The sequence below is a fragment of the Myzus persicae genome, unplaced genomic scaffold (assembly GCF_001856785.1).
Source record: "Myzus persicae strain clone G006 unplaced genomic scaffold, MPER_G0061.0, whole genome shotgun sequence".
Lineage (NCBI taxonomy): Eukaryota > Metazoa > Arthropoda > Insecta > Hemiptera > Aphididae > Myzus > Myzus persicae.
Window position 1 is genome coordinate 5,735 of NW_019101319.1, and position 21,179 is coordinate 26,913.

At 28.3% G+C, this 21,179-nt stretch overlaps 1 protein-coding gene across 1 annotated transcript in view; it reads left to right on the top strand.

Moving 5' to 3' along the window:
- The first annotated feature begins 607 nt into the window (after positions 1-607).
- LOC111028631 overlaps positions 608-21,179 on the top strand; it is a 29,630-nt gene continuing 9,058 nt past the window's right edge. Inside the window, exons 1-5 of the mRNA XM_022307360.1 lie at positions 608-1,040; positions 7,456-7,604; positions 9,489-9,545; positions 19,899-20,095; positions 20,169-20,292. Of these exons, the coding sequence (XP_022163052.1) occupies positions 7,468-7,604; positions 9,489-9,545; positions 19,899-20,095; positions 20,169-20,292 (515 nt within the window). The 5' untranslated portion in view covers positions 608-1,040; positions 7,456-7,467. The remainder of the gene's footprint in view (positions 1,041-7,455; positions 7,605-9,488; positions 9,546-19,898; positions 20,096-20,168; positions 20,293-21,179) is intronic.

The window sequence follows — 21,179 nt, forward strand, 5'->3', positions numbered from 1 at the left end:
TTAACGAATATTGAAACATACATCATACTTATACGAAATATCGTATAAGATATATAAATTCAAATTTTTAAATATCTTATAAAACATTATTATTTTTTTTCCCGTGTTTTAATTTCTAAGTGGGGAGACATTGTCTCATTGCCTCCTATGACGCTTCGCCACTGGTGTACAGATTTTTAGGTGTGTCAGTAAATAATAAATAATACATAATCAATACAAATTTTAAAACTCATTTTATTGCAATAATAATAAAATAATATTTAAATTATTATTTAAGTGGCCAGGGTCTGACCAGTCGGACCAGACAATCATTATTGTTTTGTCATATGCCACGCAGAAATTGGAGCGACGATGGATTATACTGTAAGTACATGTGTTCGTGTTATCAACGTTGTATATAAATATAATAGAAGTATTCAAGTACGTGGTACCACCTACAACGGAGTAGCAGTTCGATCTGTCACCCCACCCGGTGGCCGGCGGCTTCGGGGTCGTGGCTGTTATCAGCATCAGATTCAGCAGCTGAGCTGCGGCTGCGGCGTCGGTGGCGTTGTCATTGGACACGCCCGGCGGCGTGAGTATTGTATACAGGATATAGTGATAAGACGTCGCGCGCGCGTCGGCAGTCGGTCCGCGGTCGCCCGTCAGTTCGCCTCGCCGTCGGTCCTCGGTTACATCGTCGTGTTTATTATACTGTAGTTATGTGTTATAATTTTATTCTTCTCGTTTCCCTCCCGTTGCCGGACAGCTGAATATCTTGGTTTCGTTTCGTATCATAACCACTATAGGTAGATACCTACAACTATAATACAAGGGCAGTATACTAGCAATAATATTATTATCATTGCCGGGGACGTGCGCGCGCACGCCGCCAACCACCCGATCGTTGGACGCAGAGCTCCCCGCTGAGGGTGCCATAGAAGGAAGTTACTACGAGGAGAGGGAAGAGCTTGTGAGGGTTACAACCACCGTCATCCGCGCGATCGCGCCGGGAGCTGCGCTGTAGCCGTACGCGCCCGTGCTGCCAACGGCGGCCAAACGTAAGACGACCCTCGACGATTGATCGGCATAATAATATTTTATTCCGAATTATCTATTAAAACAGATCTTTTAATCTATTCAGATCATTGATCTTCTTAGATCCTTTAATCTATAAAATATAATACGTAGATGGTGGGCTGCAATAAAAAATAAAAAAAGTATGGTAATTATTTATTTTAGTGTAACGAAAATTTGACGACATCGATGATTATAAATTTATAACGCACGGTGGTATTGTAGCGTTTTTACCTATATATGTCGGCATTCGGCGTATCGAATAGAATAGGACACAAGGAAATCGATCGAATAATTTAAAATATGTAACTAATATTGCATTTTAAACCTTTGCAATGCGTGTTATACTGCGTCGAGGTTGTTCTATATAATATATTATATATCATCGGTAGAATGTGAGCGAAGAGGGGTGACTTTTTGTTCGTATTGTTTCCCGACGGTTACTATATTGGTAATGTAGGTACCTATTATACTACTATAATTTCACGGGGGTAAACGTTCAGAATAAAAGTATACACATACCTACTTATAGGGTTTCTGACGATGAAATGTCCTAGCACTGTTATACGCGACCGGCAAACGTGATTCGATTTCGAAAGCGTATTGCGTATAACGTATACCATTAATAATACACTAAGTGATTTTTTAAGCATGCTTACCCTATTTTTATGCTTAAATTATACATTTATTCAAATTCCAAATTTTTGAATTTTTAAATACATTCTAAGACTATTTTTGAACCATTTTTTTTTCTGTTTGAACCGACGGCGCCGCAGGGACTGCTTTCGCATTACTGCCGCGACGCCGCAAATATTTTTGAACCTAACCTAATCAGTAATCACTTAAGAATGATCCTGTTACAATTGTTAAGAACCAATGATTATATGTTAGCATGATATATAATAGCTCGTATAATAGTGTTTAACAATATTGTGCAACGGAAGGATTTGCAAATTTAGGCAAACGCTGGCTACAGGCCTGACTCGTATTGCAAGCCGTTGGATTTTATTAGGGTATTAAGACAGAACATTATTACTCTCGCCCGAGCATTCTTTTTGTCTGACCATTTTATAAAACATTATATTGATCTTTAATTGTATTGTAAATTTTCTTTTCAATTTTAAATATAGAAAGTAATAATATTAGTTCAAAAGCGTCTATTTAACTTATATGTGCACGGACATCCATGGACATCCGTAACTCAATACACACTTCCATTTTTCAAAAAGTATCCTCCCTTTTTCATTTTTAATTATTAAAATCAAGAAGATTTTTTTTTTTGAGAATTCAAGCTAGTAGTTTTTGAGTTATATTACTTTGTGTCCTAAGGATAATATGTACATGGCAATGGGTTAAGTATACGCAAGGCATATGTGATTTTAAAATGTTTGTAATTACTCAATAGTTATCAATATAAATAATTTTTACAACTGATCCGAGTATAATAAATACTACATCTAGTATTGTATATGTAGTTTATATTTAATAAAAACCATTTTTACAAATTATTATCCTTGGTATGAATACTTTTATAACCCAGAAACTACTGATTTTAATTTTGATTTAGATACGTCAGAATTTTAAAGAAAATCATAAACCAAAAAAAATGCAGTAAAAAGGGGGAGGGGGCTCTCATTTTAAAAATAAAATTTTGTATCCCCACAGAATAGTTAATATTACAACAAATATCATACATTTGAAAATATGGTCTTTAGGTATACCTACTTAAAAATTCTAAAACTCAGAATTTGAATAAATTAACTTTTAGGCAAAGGGAAAAATGGGGGTGAGTAATGAGCGTGCTTAAAAATTACGTTTTATACTAGTGCATAGGTAGATCGCTGTAGACATTTTCTCCATTGCCCTTCCATTTCACCTAAAAAATGCTATTTTTTTTTACCTTCAACTTTTGGCCTTTGAGTTTTACTTAGGTGGCATATTGTAAACTGTACTCAGTGCATCAGGAGTGGAAGGAATAATCTAATTAATAAATTAAGCATAGAGTATTTATATAATATATTATACAGTATACATATAAACGATTCGATCGATATTCAATAATAAATATTTTGAAAATGATTTCAATACTTTGTGTTACTTTTATGCGTCAACAGAAAAATTATAGGCGTTTCGTAGTGCCGTAGTCATGGAACTTGATGGCCCATGGGCCTATAGGGGGCGGAAGCTACCTTAAACACAGAAATTAAATTATTGAATAATGATATTAGAAAGAGTCTAATACTAGATGTTAATAATAATAATAATAAAAAAAAAAATAATACTATTTTTTCACTTCTTTTACAAATGTATTTATAACAACAAATTTTTATACTTAAAAATGACCTCAAACTATGTAAGTACTATATTATTCGTTGGTGTAATTAATATTTTTGGAAGAAATTTTGAATTATCACGTACTTACATAGTAATATTAATAAACAGTATACGAATTTATAAGATAATATGTTGAATGTGATTATTTTCTAAACACCTAAACTTACATTTTAAATCATACAATTTTAACTTGAAATAATTTAAAATTGTTTTTATCACAATGTAAAAATGTAATAATAACTAATAACTCAAATTATAAAATTCAAGATACATATAGGTAGCTGGTAATTGGCATTTTATATTGTTATGTTTGTTCAACATAGTTTCTATTAAAATTATAGTATCAACTAATAAGTCACATAATACATTACAAATGTGCACTGTGAAGATTTGTTATAACTTGTGTTAAAGTGAAATAAACAGAAAAATATTTATTTTTTGATTTCTGTTTGTGTCACAATATTTTGATCATAATATAGCATATACTAAATCGGCGGAAACAAGAATCAAACCTTTTTTTTTAATATTGGCGGAACAAGCAATGGCGGAAACGAGAATTTTTAAATTTGGCGGAAACTAGTTATTGTCTCATAGCCATCCGTGCATAATATTTTTATCACTGTAAAGTGTAGAGTAATCTAAAAATGTGTTAATAAAAATACGCTATTCATAATATATTTTTGAGATTTCGAGTTTCGGTATATAAACTGCTTAGTAAAAACATTGTATTTCCTACATCTTTACCATTAACCATCAAAATTGAATTTTTATGTCTAAATTAATTTAATAATATAAAATATTTTTCATATTTTTGTGATTTTGATGAATTTCATCAAAATTTAACGTCCAATGCTTCTAAAAACGTTGAACTAAAATTATTAGTTTCTATAAATAGCACAGAAACAGCTAAATTCTTTTGAAAATTATAACATGTGTGAAAAATGTTAATATAAGTATTTGGTGAAAAATTTAAGTCTTTACTGTTATCCATTTTTGTAAAATCACTAAAACTCAAAATCAAATTTGTCAAAAACTAGTTTTGCGTAAACATCTCCGAAAACGAATTATTCAACTTCCTCATAACTTTTATACTTTATTGTTTAAATCATCTTTTTTAAAAGTTATCATATATCATAAATTATAATACCTATATTTATTTTAAAAAGAATATTTGACTTCTAAACATACTACCTTATTTGATCTTCTGAAATGTGATCTGTAATCGTTTATAAGTATAGTACATTTATTATATTATTATCTTATGAATACTAAGTAGATCATATTAATTATACAGGTTGATTTACTAAGCATTCTCATCCCCATTTTAGATTTTGAGCGTAGCAAATGAATGTATTGTTTTTAAAATTATTTGTGTTTTTCTTTTTCTGTGTCCGTCATCAATTTTCGACTTAACCTTTTTTCTAATATAGAAGTGGATATTTAGTTGGTGCTTTTGAGAGGTCAAAATTAAAATTCTCACTAGTTTCAGAAAGCGTAAGGAAAAACAAAAAAGTGGTAATTTTTATGGACCTCTTTTACCCTCAGAAGTTGGAACACAAAATTAAACAACCCAAAAACTACTCGCATTATGATTCCGCTCATGCTTGGTATGAATATCTTAAATAAATAAATATGTTCCACTCTAACAGTGGCATACTCAGACATTTTCAATTGGGGGTTGTGGGAGTAATATTCTAATATTCACCCCTCCCTCATTAGAGTATACGCTAATGCTAACAAATAATTGAATTATAAATTTATAACTTTTCAATTAGTTTGGTACCTAATATGTTTCACTTTTTATTTTATGATGTTATGTTGTTTCAAATATTTTATTAATTTATTTTAATTTCTAAGACATTAATCCAAGTGGTAATTTACTATGTAACCTACTTACAGTTTATTTATGACTCGTAAATTATGAGTACTCATAAATATAATATTAAACAGGTAAGCAAATAAGACAAACTTACAAAGGTAAATGTTGACTAAAAGCCGGGGAGCAATTAAATAATCATAGGTATAGGTTTCCTGTCTTTTATAGTTTTTTTTCCTTTTTTTTTTGTTCAGGAAAATAATCAATAAAACACATTATTTTTATAACTAAGCTATTCATTTTTATTCTATACTACCTCATTAACCGTAGTTTTAATTTTATACTATTTACTTAATACTATATAGTATGTAGTAACTAGTAAAGATCTATGTTAAATTACTTTTTTATTTATATAAGCTATTCATAATTTATTGTAACTAATAATTATTTACTAAAAACATATATTCATTATATTTACACATATATTTTATAGATATTGATAAGCAAGAAATATAAAACGTGGGGGGAGGGCAAAGTCAAATAAATTTACCACATACAATAAATTAAATTCCTCATAATATGAACTGGTTTTGGATATAATTTTTGTTTCTTAATTGATAGCTGGCCCCGACATTTTTTATTACATACCAGAATATTGTGAATACAAGGACTCTAAACAAAGTGATTCACCAAGCATGCTCTCACCCATTTTTTCGTTTAATAATAGATATATTTATTAAAATTCTGATATTTTGAATGTATACATTTAATTAAATACCATATTTAATGCCTAAATAATTAATTTTACAAAAAAGAGATTGTCATATTTTGAAAAACAGATTTTTGTACATATCTCCACAGAACACATCTTAAGTAGTACAAAAATGTCAAAGATTTGAAAATATGGTTTTTAAGTATATTTAAAAATTCCAAAAATCATATTTTGAATAATTAAATTATTCATGAAGAAAATGGGTTGAGCTTGCTTGGTGAATCATCCTGTAGATACAAGTTACAAATTATTATAAATATTATAACTTATCATTTAATGAAGCAATAACAATTATCTGGTTTTGTAGTTTATTCAAAATAAATATTCTATGTCACAATTCTTTCTGGTATTATAATCTGTTGACACTTTGAGTAATCTGTAATATCCATAGTTTGACACAATATCTACACCAAAAAAGTAGTTATGGTATTATACGATAGTTAATTACTAGTATACTTTCACTTTGTCATATCAGCAATCTTATTATCAAAAACGTTAATAATTTAAAAACAATAACCTTAGTGATAAAAAACATATTATTTAATATTATATAAGTTAAACAATTATAATCGGCAGTTCGTTTTAAATACGTCTTGTGCTTATCGAAATTTAAGTTTTATACCTTTCGATAGCACAATACTCATATCGACGCTCGGAAAGGTAATATGTTTTAATTAATATAACGCCCAACCGTCGCATATTCACGTTTTTCAAGATTTCGAAGAAACAGAATTTTTTCCTTCAACCCAAAGTATCTCGAAGAATGTACACTGTGTCTTGTACACCAAATGAAACACATAAAAGACTAACGTCTGAGTCGTCGTTCTCTTAGCCTCCGAATTCTCCAAATATTTTATTATCATATACCACTACTAATAATAAAAAAAATAATCAAGAAACCTAAAATACAAATTACAATCTTGATCAAATTCGTCAGAGAGCCTGGATATAAAGTTGGATAAAGGACTAAAACTAATCGATGAATATTTTACTATTAATGACCTCTTGGATCTTACTAATTTAAAAACATCTTAAATAATTTCAATAATAAAGGTATGAATATTCACACCACGTGAAGTACAACCACTCAAGCTGTAGTCCAAGCTAAGCAACCAAATGTTCACACTATAAACAAGAAAACATTTGTTTTGCAACATCCTTTTTGTTTTCTCGATATCAAAAATACAAGAAAAGTTCTTATTATTTAAAATTTATTAGGCACTTATTTAGTTAATTAATGATAAGTAATTATTAATTAAAAGAACTCACCATTATTTCATAGAAGTACTTTAAGAAATCAAAAGGTTACAAGAGTATTAAACTGTATGGTAAATAGACTAATCTAAAATTTAAAATAAAAAAGGTATTCTGACGTAAATAAGTCAACTTCAATAATATTATTGTATTGAATAAAAAATGCGAATGTAATAATTGATAATTGTAGATTTTATTAACTTAAAATCATTTTTGTTCACAGTCACTGTTGAGGATGGTCACTGTACGGGCACCGTCATTTCTAGTTCGGCGAATATGCGTCTTCATATTTTTAGGAATCATGGGTTATTCGATTTTTCAAATGACCCGCAGCAATACCTATTACGATATGACAGATCGAAACATTATGCGGTACGTTGAACTAAAATTGCTTTTTTTAAAATTCAGATACATACCTATACATTCAACATTGTTACGTTAGTAAGTCAGCAAAACCTCTTTATAACGGAATCACTTGATACCAACTTATTTTTAGGTTGGAGTTTTCAGTATCGGAAGACTAAAATATACGAGACATAGGTTATACAGGACTGCATGATGTTATTTTCCGTAGCTTAGACAATTCCGTCTTATAGTGGATCCGTTATAAGGAGGTTTTACTGAACATATATTAAGGGCGCTGCTCGTGCCTATTTAATAAGGGCCAATGTTTAGACAATATGAATTAATGTTGCCATCGTCCTTGGCCTTTGCGTTAGACGTAAATTATAATTAGTAAGAGTGCGGTTTTAAACGGATACCGGGCTATCTACGCACGCGCTGCAGATGAACACGTCATGACGTCGACGGCACTACTGACCTAAAAAAGAAACAGTAATTTTTTGCTCAAAATATGCTTTACAGGAAAAATTATTACAATTCGTAGAAAAGTTTGTTATCATTATTTTTTTTTTTTTAGAAAGACCATCGTTTTCCGTAGGGCGCAATGGAATTCTATTCTTTATAACGTTGCTTAAAACAAAAACAATAAAAAACAAAAAAATGTGAAAATTCGTTGTGTTCAAAATCGTATTATATGGTTTACTGAAGCTAGGCGAGGCATGATAGTTTTTCATGTAATACATGATTTTTAGCAAAAAAATAGATTACTTACAGGTCAATTCAAATAAGACTGTAATTTATCCTCAAGCCATCTGCAGGTACCTGGAGCTCTATTTTGCACAGTATGTCGACAATCGACATAAAGATAATGTATTTATTAATTTTAAGTTACTTGAATTTCTATTTCATTCAATATAAACGCCGAATGGCTTTTTGACAAATAACATGCTTGTATAGTGTAGAAAATAAAAATATTATAGCTATAGTACCATAATAGTTATGAAAGGACAAAAATATATATTCGCGAATGTAATATCGTACATAAGGACATATAAAACTTGGATGTACCTACTTATGAATCTTTAGCCATATGTATGGACATTTTTCGTACCACACTCATACATAATATATGTTATTTTATTCGTACGATTACATCATTGTAAGTATGACGATACTTCATATTCGTAACTATAAAAAATGTTTAACACATAATGCATGCAAATGTTGTATAAATTGCCAATCCGGTATTACGCAACCACTTTTGTGTACGAAAATGTATCGTCTATACGATTGACATCCGTTCTACATGGCATAGATTTTCAAACGTAAATTAAAAAAGTATTAATGTTTTTTATTTATACTAGATATAATATTATACATATAAAATACGGTCGTTATTATATATTTATGTAAAATATTTTAATTCCAATCAAAGTTAAACATTAATTGAAGTAGGTATTCGCTTCTGACGTGTACTAGTGGAGTGTAACATAGGGTCCAAGCAGCGTTGCTCAGGCACACCTTAAATATGGTTGGGTGGGTCCCGATAGAAGAAAAATAGGACATTTTAAAGATCGGTATAATAATATTATGAGGGGTCACCTGAAATTATTTGAGCAACATCAATTTTTTGACACCGTCACTATTACTGGCACACACATGAATTGTTTTGTATGGATCACTAAAATCTATTTTTTATACAAAATGATGTATACATCATCTTAACAATAATAAATAAAAGTTGTAAATAATTTTTGTATGTGCCACAAAATAGAGCCTCAGTGTGCGTAAAAAATCAGTATAAAAACATTATCCTGTGTATCTGTTATTATCCTTTAAAAAATATTATAGTTCTATAAATCATGATGAATAATCAACAGAGAATAAATTATGATTTCGATTTTGTCTGTTTAGAAAACAAATCGAACTCGATATTAGCAAATCGTCGAATAATGAAGCTCCAGTTAAAAAGTAACGTATAATTATGTGATATTATTATATTATTATATTAGATACATAGTATTAATTTTATTTAGGGCCCCGAGCCTAAATTATTTCATTTAGATTTCAGGTATTACAATTTTAAAAACGATTCCATTTTTTACTATTTAATTATACTTTATATAATATCGAGTGTTACAAAATTATTTATGTTATTAAAATAATAAGTTATTCGATATTTTATATTAGAATGTAATAACCCACACATTTAAAAAAAAAATATAACAATTTATAACAGTTATAGTGATTTTGTTTCAATAGTAAATAGCCAATAGGTTACTCCGTCAATAACTCAATAAATTCTTTATTATCATATACATAATAGGAAATGTATGATAGGTAAATGTATTCAAAATATACGTATAGATACTTCTAATTAAAATAAAGTTATCACAATAATTATACTATTATAGTATTATGATGTATAAAATATTTCTTTGATTTTAATCGAAAAGAGTAGGTATATGTAATCTATAGCCTATAGGTACCTATAGTGCGTTGTACCTATGTATATGTGATGAGAGGGGAACGAAAATCGGGGTTGGTAGCAAAAACTCACCCATTAGTTTGGGGGTTGTATCTAAAACGAAAAAAAACTTTAAATTAAATGGTCACATCTTTTTATTTTTAGTCAATAGGGAGGATTTTTAGGAAGGGTCTGGGTAAATAGTCCTGTTATTAGGGGATTTTGGTAACTTTCAGATTAAAAAAAAAAAATCGTTTTTAAAAATAGTTTCTTTTTCCAGGATTGCCGATTTAATTGTATATTCTGCGATATTTTCAAATGCTTGGATTTTTTTTTGCTGTACCCCGAAGTTGTAGTCCGTATGTTCATTTAGGCTTTAAATTAAATAATAATTTATTCGGTGTTGTTTTATTCTATGAAAAGATTATGATATTTTTCTGAGCTATTGCATTATTTAGATCTAATGACATATTGGATGAATCTTTTGTCATTAAATACTCATTATTACTAAAAGTATAAATGTTTTTGGGAAAAAAATTCACTCGATTTTTAGTTGTTAATAACAACATTTTTAAAAAATATATTATTTTTACTTTTAAGTTTTTTACATTTTTGGATGACAACATGCAGTTTTAATTTCATAATCCAAAGCAGAATATTTTTATAAATATTTTGCTTTTGAAGTTGAAATTAAAGCTGAATGTTTAAATCGAAAAAATCAAAAACTTAAAATATTTGGCTAAAAATTATTTAAAAATATAATTTTTTGATAAAAAATTTGTAATGACTCATTTATACCATGTAAATAAATATTTTTTTAAAAACATTAATACTTTTTGAGTAATCACCCGGTACACATTTCAGTAACTTATTTGAATAATTTATTTGGTAGGTATTGAGTAATTATTAAAAATTCAGTTGATTCAAATAAGAACTGTAAACATTTTAATTGGTTCATATTATTGTTATTTGTTTCTCAGTATTAGAGTTTGCCGCTTATGACGTTTAATGCATATAACGGAAATATCAGAAATGAGTTCTGGTTAATAACACTGATTAATATTTTAATATGAAATATTGATAATAAGATAACAAAATACATTGTCGAACTTTCATTTTTGTTTATATTTTATGTTTAATTCTAACCTTTGTAAAAATGACAAAATTATCATTTTTATTATCAATGTTAGTTTTTGATGGTAGGTATTTTTGAATTTACATTTTGAGTTAGCTAGGTCTTGAAGTAAAATAAACAAAACAATAATGTGCAATAAAAAGGTACGCATAAAATCATTTACCATAATATTATATAGTTTCTAGTCTCTACCATCTAAAACTTTTATTGTTTGTACTTAAAATGTAAAATTTACATAGTATCTACTGCAGTTCTTAAACTTTTATTATCATAATATAAATACCACCTACAAATTTCAAAAATTTGCTCGTTTAACTTGAAAGTATATTATAATATTCAATAGGTATTAATAATAATTCTAATTTTTTTAACAGTACCTATGAGATTTCAGCGAACCACTTTCACCATTTATTGAGAATCACAGCATTAAATAATATTATTTAAACCAGGCTTTAAATAAAGTTACGGAAAGTGTCTAATTGTAGTAATTTGCTAATTATAAATTTTTTTTTATGAATTCTTGAAATTAAACATTATTATGTCTTTTATACCGTACAAAAAAGAAACATAATCTAATGAGAAATTAGCTTATAATTCGTTTACCACATAAATATAATATAACCTATTATATAATATTTGTTTTAATATTTTACCTATATGATTTTGACCTTCCTCTGTTAAAGCTGTGTAGTTTAAATGTTTAATCAAATCTTGTTAAACCTTGTTAAACTTGATCTAAAATAACTTACTCTAATATCATTTCAAACTGAATAGGGTTCAGTTAATGTATTATGTATTTCTGATTTTTTTTTATAATAATAGTTAATACACGCAATATGCAAAACATGTGATTTATGAAGAAGTAACATGAATGTAATTAATAAGTAATTATTAATATATTATAATCAATAAATAATTATTAGTGCTTGGGACTTGAAAATTACTAAAATATATATGTGTATTTACGGGCTTAGAACAGTTCACACATGATTTAAAAACATGTCCTCTTTTACACAAATATCATATAAAACTTTAATTAGTATCAATATTCTTATTAAACTTTAATGAATTCGATTAGGTATAGTAATACTCTTAAAACTACAAAAATGATAAAATAGGTAACTTAAGGTAACACTTATTATACATGGCAACTTACCTATTATGTTAATACATTTTTTAATAAAACTTAAAACTGTTCTTTTTCTAATGTTTCATTTAATTACTTACATAATATTAATTGCAAGGCAAATACAAGTATATTTATTTCATTATAAATATTAATTATTATTTATATCAACTGGATATTTGAAGAACACTAGAATATAATACAAAGAACTCTAAAAATAAATGTTTATAATGTATTTAAATTTTTATTTTTACAATGTAAATTAATCTTTATTTTGTATTTCGGAAGTGTGGTGAAGGTTCCTGTTGGCGAAATGTTCGTTCTTGTCTAATTTGAATATTTGATATTATGTATCGAGGTATTTGGGGCTTAATTGTCTTTTAAGAATTGTGTATAATTAGTCTTTAGCCTTTTGGCGTATTAGTGGTTAGCTTGATTCCATTTAAAGAGTTTTTATAGATTGATCATTGCCATAAAGTATTTATTTAAATGTCTCATAAAGTAGGTCAAAGTTATTTACGGAATAAATAACTGGCTGGAAGTAGAGGTAGATCCTAGTGATTCAGAATCCATAGTTTCTGTCTCAGTAGTCAACGAATTGAATATAACATAATCCTTTTGGTGAGGTTAATGTTTTTTGTTGTGTGGTAAGAGGAGATCGTGGTATAACGGCCAACGTTGATGGTTTTGGACAGACCATGATTTATTTGTATGAGAATTAGAATTTATTATTTGGAGGATCGTTAAAATTATTTTGATGGTTTTCTATACTTGTTTTCTGAATCAGAGGATGTACGCTATTGGCGTAGTATGAGGCATTGCGATATGACTTTCGGAGTAAAATTTTAGATTGATGATAGCCGATAGGTATACCTAGTTGTTCCGTTGGACGAGTTAAATTAATTGAATTAAATTAATTAACAACAATTGTTATCATTTTATGAAACTTAATATGGTATAGTAATTGCTACCTACAGATTTCCGTGTATTGATATTTGATTGCTGGTGTTAGTACGATTTTAATGATTTTAATCGAAAAAAAATTAATAACCAAGTGTGTTTAACTCATAATAATCAGAATTATTATTATGCAGAGTGGTGTAAATATCATGTATATATAATATCATTAGTGTGGTCGGCTATCATCGAGAGACAATATACTATTTTGATTTGATAATTTTTATGTTATATTACTATTGACTATCAATTACTATAATCTAAATATTTGTTAAGAAAAATAATTGTACAGTACAGTTTGTGTCAAATTTGTCATTGGCTGTCTAGGCACTGTAATATTCGTGTCATATTTAAATTTGATAGTAAATCATTTAATAAGAAAAATGATTCTGAACAAAAACAGGTTGTCAACCTATATTACTAATTATATTGTATGATATTATATAAACTGATATAGACTTTACCATATAGCCATTTTAAAATAACAAAAAATGCAACACATATAATGTTTATTTTTATTTTTTTGTAGTGTCTTGAAAATAATTTCTAGCTTATTATTAGACATTAGCAAATAGCAATGCATCTTTAATTCTAAAAAAATATGCAAATCAAGGCTATGGAAGTTTGAACCATTATGATTTTTTTCGGTTTTGGTTTAAAAAAAAAATTCAGTATTGATTCTGAAAACTGCAAAATAAATAGGTTCCTGTTATTACCGGTAGGTACTTATAGGTATATTTTATTATATATATATATTATAATATAGCCTATCTTACACCAAATTCCTCTTTAGAACTTTCCTCATATTCCAATTGTGGAGCATATGTATTTAATAAGGACATTTAAAACCTTATCCAAAATAAATTTTAATAACTATTATTTTTTTCACCTCTTTTACCGCGTTTCCTTAAATATTTTCATTATCCATTACACCATTACGACTAGTCTAAACTAATCTTATACCTTCACTATTTTCATTTGATTACTCTCCCCTACATTTTGTTTTCTTCACATTCAAAATGTTTGAGTACCTTTATTTCTTCAATACATATTTCAATGACCCTACATGTATGTACCTATTATCATTGTGTACCCGTCACCCTAAAGTTGATACGGTTTTAAGCCATGTACAATGTACTCACTGATAAACCAAGAGTTTGATTAGCCCATTAACATAACTGGTGCAAATAACACCGCACAAACTGTTCGTCTGGTTCCTCCACAACAAACTTTATGGTTACATCTCAGATTTTTCTCCATTCTCATCTAAGATGGTACAAACAATTATATGTTGAATTTTGGATTTCTAATTTTTTTTTTTTTTATGTATTTTACCTCCAACCTCATAGCTATCGTGTTATGTTAGTATAACAAGTTATTAAAAATATAAAGAAAATTTAAATAATGGATTGCCCAAAATATGTTTTGAATAAAAAAGATTTCAATTTTATGTTCTAATACTATCAATATCGGTTTATTTAAACTACTTTCCAATTCGATTTAAGTATAATACATTTGAGTTTATTTTTGGCAAAATAACATTTTATTTATAATTTATGTTAAACGTATAAATAAGTATTATTTTGTATAAACATAGATTCATTTAAATTGCCTTCGAAGAATTCCTTATTATATTATATTTAAAGCATTAGTTCATACATATGTTTTGATTTTTGGCAAAGCGTGGAAGCCATACAATGATGGTTTTTGCGAGATAAAAACGTTTTTACTGTATACCTAGATTTGGATCTAGTTTGAAAATTTAACGTAATATGAACTGAAAGGTTTTATTTCATTAACTTATCAGTGATACTAATATTGTCGAGTGCATCTTGTAAAACACATTTTAAAGAAATGAAAGCAAGCAACATTGACAGAGTTTTGAACATTTTTGGGTGAACTTTGTTTTACCAATAGTAGTGTATGAATTGTAAAAATATTGTTACAAACCACTGATTATTTTAAACAATCAAAAAGACAATGTTGGGAATTATAAGCTGTCTATCGTCATTCGTCGGGAAATTAGGAATACTTAGGAATACACTGATAAATCATTTTTTTATAAATACAAAAATATGGGTGCAGTTGATTGATTGTACTACATACAGCCTCATGTCCACATCTTAACAACATTTTATTTTAGGTTGTGTAATCGGTAGTTCAACTACCTACGGTACGAGTTGGCAAAATAACAATTCGATTGTATGAAATTAAAATCATTGTTACACAAATATGAGCTAAAATAGATATAAAGTGTTAAAATTTATCATAATATATATGTTCATATAGTGTATGCTACTAAATGAATAACCTCGTTTCGTTCATAGACAAAAAATAAACACTTGCATTTATTTATGTATCCTCGGAGGACTCAAGTATAATAATATTTAAATGTTAACAATATTATGAAATCATAATCAATAACATGATCCAATGAAATCACAAAGTGAATAACAAGAATTACTATGTTATATATTCCAATGCACAATGTGTGCCATCTGCGCCTCTTTTCTATCCAAAAAATAGGACTATATAGTAATGATTTGACATTTTGGAGGATAGGTTTTTAACAACTATGTGAAAAAAATCGTGTAATTATTTAAAAGTTTTGCGAAGTCTTGTCTGTAAAGTGGAAAAACGAAATTCAATGTGTGCCTCTCCCTCCACTGGTACAAAGTTAAAGAAAGTGCTGCAAGGGATGAGTATTTGGAATAACTTCGAAAAAAAAATTAAATACACCAGAAACGTGGAACATAAAAAAGGCCCTTTATTTTATATACGAGGTATATAAGTAAAAGAGGAATAAGGATTATTTAAATTGTAATTTAAAATATTTTAATTATTTTGTATTGGTGGGGGCTAGGAGTAGTCACTTTGATAGTAGTATCTTCATTTACCCGTTAGCGTACTTTTAATTAGGTATTGTATAGGGTTTTGAAAACATAAGTAATTAAAATTAGGGATTCAGCATAGCTATGCGTAGAGGTTATAATAACAAAACAATTATATGATTAAAAGTTATATAATATTTTTAATAGAATATAATATCTACCTAACTTACCCATAAATAGTTTCATACACAACATAGTAGGTGCAATAGATTTGGTTTAAAAAAAAAAAAATACTTGAGATAAAAACATGCACATTGTTATCAAAGAAATTCATTTTTTTTAAAGTAAAATGGTTCAATTACAATTGATTTTAGCTTACTAGAACCTAATAACTATAAATAAATATAAATATATACTATGACCTTATACTTTTGATAACTTGTTTGGGAAGATTTACAATTTGAGGTTTAGATTTAATTCGTTGTTTGTATAAACGTATACAATCCAATAACAAAACAACAGTTCACAACTCTCCACCACATTTTCATTTCGAAACAATTACTATAATCGGTTAACAAAATAGTGAAAATACAATATACATATCCGCATTTTTGTATTGATCTACTTTACACACACGCATGGGATGTCTGTTTTATATCCATTACGAATTACATTAATCGTTTATCTATTGTTTTCACAAATGTTTTATTCTCATAAGAGTATCCTACTGAACGTAAAAAATAGTTATGGTTTACTACAATAGTTGTAGGAATAGTCATATTACTCATATATTTTATTATCAAGTTTTAAATATTATAGACCGTCAAATCGATTTTGAGATTTTGTTTACAATTATAATTTTTTACTTTTTATAGTTTTAATTCTTTTTGTTGAGGCAATGATCTTAATATTTTATAATATGTAACTTTATACTATATCGACTGAAAATCATTTATTGAGTTGAAATTATTTAGAGGTAATTATTATTTGTTTGTATTGATACAGGAGACCTTGGCAATGCCATAAATTAGATAAGGCGATGAACACTTTTTGCGTTTAAGAACTTATTTAATAGGTCTATAGCTGCGTCTAGATAAAAGAAGTTAAAACAGGTCACAGCCTACTTGCTTTCATTAGGTACATATATATTTTTTATATAACTCAGTTGTGTCCCGAAAATCTATACTAAAAAATTGATTATTTTAGTGCACTCCGTTTATATATGAATATGCGATAAGTATATTAAAATATTAAATATGATTATTTCTTTTTTGATAATGTTATAGTTAATAAATGTACCTAAATATTAAATTATCAAATAATAAATTAAAAACCTACATTATCATTTAACAATGAACGATTAATTATTATTATCAATTTGTATTGAATATCGATTTCAGTGATAGGATAACACCGATAATATTGATATGGCTGACTTGCGTCCCCGAAATGGAATGCAAATTACCTGGTGAATTTCCTACGAGTTTAAAGTAAAAATAAACGTGTTTTGGTAGACGCGCAAGTAGTAGAAATTTAAGCCACGGAGGGAAGGTTAGGTTAGTGATAATGTTAGTGACTAAGTGATAAAACAATAAATGTTAACTAAAATAGTGGTTGGCACGCGTCACACAACCCCCTGTGGGGGTGCCCTTGTGTGCAGCTACCTAGGTACTAATCAAACATACTAACACACTAATGTACGGGCATGCGTATGATCATATTCCGAACTATCATCCATACTGGTGTATGTGTGTGTGTGTGTGTGTGGACTAATAATTACAGTACTGTCGTAATAAAATAGAGTTTAACGGAAACATAAGTGGCGTGTGTAGGGCCAGTATAAATGGGTAGGCACGTGCTTTTTCGTGGTAAGTAATGACTAAGTAGTATAAGTATAGGTACATCGGCATTTAAGTAAAACTCGTTCGTGAGATCGGACTATTAAGATTAAGAGTTGGGCCGATAAAAATTGTACTTTGCATAAAGTAGGTAACCTACCTACCATGATAGCACACTGCCAACCAATTTGAGTTTTTGCGACTAAATGGTTTTAACATCGTTTAGTGACTTTATATAAACTTTGTTATTTCTGTCATTGTTGACGACAAATGGAATGAAATTTAAAAAAAAAAAGTTTGTTTATATTTCGAGTTTCCCTAGTCGATCGATTGATTTTCAATCACATCCTTATAGCTTCGATGGTTCTGTAAAGTATTTTATTTAACACCGTTATTTTCAAATCTGACTACACATCTTTGTTCATTAATATTTTTCCAAAATTATTATTGATGTACTGTTAGAGATTGATTGTGGATACTTAAGTATTCTGTAGAGTTAAATGTGTGTGGGATTACTTCTAAAAACGATATTGAAATTCAATTCTATTGATTTTCAACTTTTAGGTATGTGAAATTTAATATGTATTTTAGATGTTATTCTTTATAATATGTGTTTTATTGATGTTTTGGGTTACATGATTTAATAATACTTTAAGCACCAAATATTTCATGTATTATTCAATTTAAATTTTCTTAGAATAGATTTTAAATATTCAAATTACATGACAAACATGAAATTACGTTTGAAATTGCTTTTATTTCATATTATTAATGAATAGTTATTATTTATCATACTATTGCGCCTACCTCAATGGTGTGCTTTAAGAAGGAATGTTGTAAGCTGCTGTTTTTTGGAATATATATTGACTATATTTTTAAACCGTATGCCAGTAGCTTAATCGCACGCACTCGTTTAAGTCAACATAATTTCGTTTTCCAAACATCGTTTAAAAAAATATACGTATAGTTATCTGATATTCGCTATTAAATTGTTATATTTTTATGAAAAAATTGATCCATTTAATACACTACTCGTATTTTCTCAGTCGATTTCAGTGATTTTTAAATAAAAAACAATGTTTGTCACGCAACATAATATTGTATTAGATTGCAAGTTTAGATAGGAGTAGTGAAGGTCGTGTCTGTGAATTCGTAAATTGCTCAAACCATCTAAACTTAAAATGCTTATATTTTAAATATCAACCTAATCTAAATACCCAAATAATTAACAATTTGGATTTTGGACTATATTTTCATTACTTGCATTATAACCTATCACGAAAAAAATTGTCTTGTTTGTAAAAATTTAAAAATTATTTATGTAAAACTAAAAGCAAATGAGATAGTGATTATATTATAGTATGATGGACGCCACTTAACTTCAAGCGAATAAAAAAAACCGTTTTTTTGATGTATTCACTATTATATTATATATTATGTAATGCTCGTCAAAGGTATCGGCGTATCACTCTGTACCTACCTAGTAGGCATATTAAAATATAATAAACATAATAATATTATGAAGTGGTTTATTATGACACGGTATATACAGTGTTATTTTTAATATTTGAGTAAAAGTATTCAAATACTTTTAAAAATACTTTCAAGCTTCAGCTTGAAGTATTTTCGATGGTACTTTAAATACTTTTTATCGTTTGGATTTGTTCCGAAATATTACGAGTCAATATGGCTGACGAAAATTTTGAAAATATAATGTTTTTAAAATGAAATAAGCATTTATATTTAATAAATAGGTGAACTAAGTAAAAATGACTATACACCTATTGTATATTCTATCTACTATTTTACATGTGTAGTGACTGTTAAAAGTAATCATCAATCTGTACCTATTTTAAAAGTAATAAACATAATAATATTATAAACAAATATTATAAATCATTGTGATTTATTGTGATATGAAAATATTATTAACGTGTTGTACTTATGTTTGTTGTTTATTTCCACTGAAGTTCGAAAACAGAAAACTATATAGCATGTCCGCATCCTATTTTGGACCCGTTCGACCCGACCATGATGAAATTCGTCAAAAGGGAGCCGCCTTTGGCCTGCGACCCGGAGGAGGATTGGGTTACTATCAAGGGAAACATCGCGCGTATCACCGACAAGGCACTCAAGAAGTATGGAGACATCCAGTGCAAATTTATGGGTAAAATAAATATTACGACAAGATTTTTCGCACACTAGTTTTCATTTCACTCTCGCGTTCGTACGTTTTTCAGACGTTTTGAGGGCCAACGAATTTTCCACATCGCTGGGCGTCGTGACCACGACTCACACAGAATACAATTTGGAGACGTCGGATTTTTTCAGAGTTTACTGCGAGTCGGAAAACGGCCAATTTAGGTGAGATGGATGCATTTAGTTTTTAAATATACCTATAACCATTTAACGTCAAAACACCACATGTTCCGATGATGCTGTACTATAATAAGTCGAAAATATACAAACTATAAGACGTATGTGTTATTAGTAGGTTTTTATTATCGACTCGTTCGATGTTGGTCGCTATCCAAAAAATAAAATACAACGAACAGTCATGGTATATAAGTAAAACCACTACCTATATAGATTGGTCAATACGTAATTATTATTTATCTGTTAATGGGACAGAAGCTCATATAATAATAATATTATGCAGTATTACAACTATTATTTTTTACTTTAAAAATCGTCAAACAATCATTGAAAATAATATTTGGACACTAGATTATGGGTTTATTTCTATATTATGTGTACGACACTTATGTTTTTTATTATTGTTTTTGTTTACTCGATCACTACATTGTGTAGCTTATACAGGATATGATTCTTTCATCATGAACCACTCATTATTTCAAAAAAGGAATTCGTTTTCATTTTTACATGGTCTCAAGTTGTTACGAGAAAACGTGTTTAAAAAAAATCATATTTAAAATATTTTTTATCCTTATAATTTTTACTTTTTTGAACGTCGACATATATTTTTATTTAATATTTGAAAGCAAAATATTTTTCTGAGCATTTTGATACTTGATAATTTAATTTATGGGGAGTAGTTTATGAGTTATTATATTTAAAGTTTAAATGAGCCAAGTGGAGTGGTATTAGGTTACCCTAACAAATTTTGGTTCACTGTACGCTCATCTATACTTTAAAATATGCTTATAACTCATCAACTAATCTCAGTAAATTGATTTTTTTGCATCGAAATACTTAGGAAGATTTTTTGCTTAGGAATATAAAATTAAAAC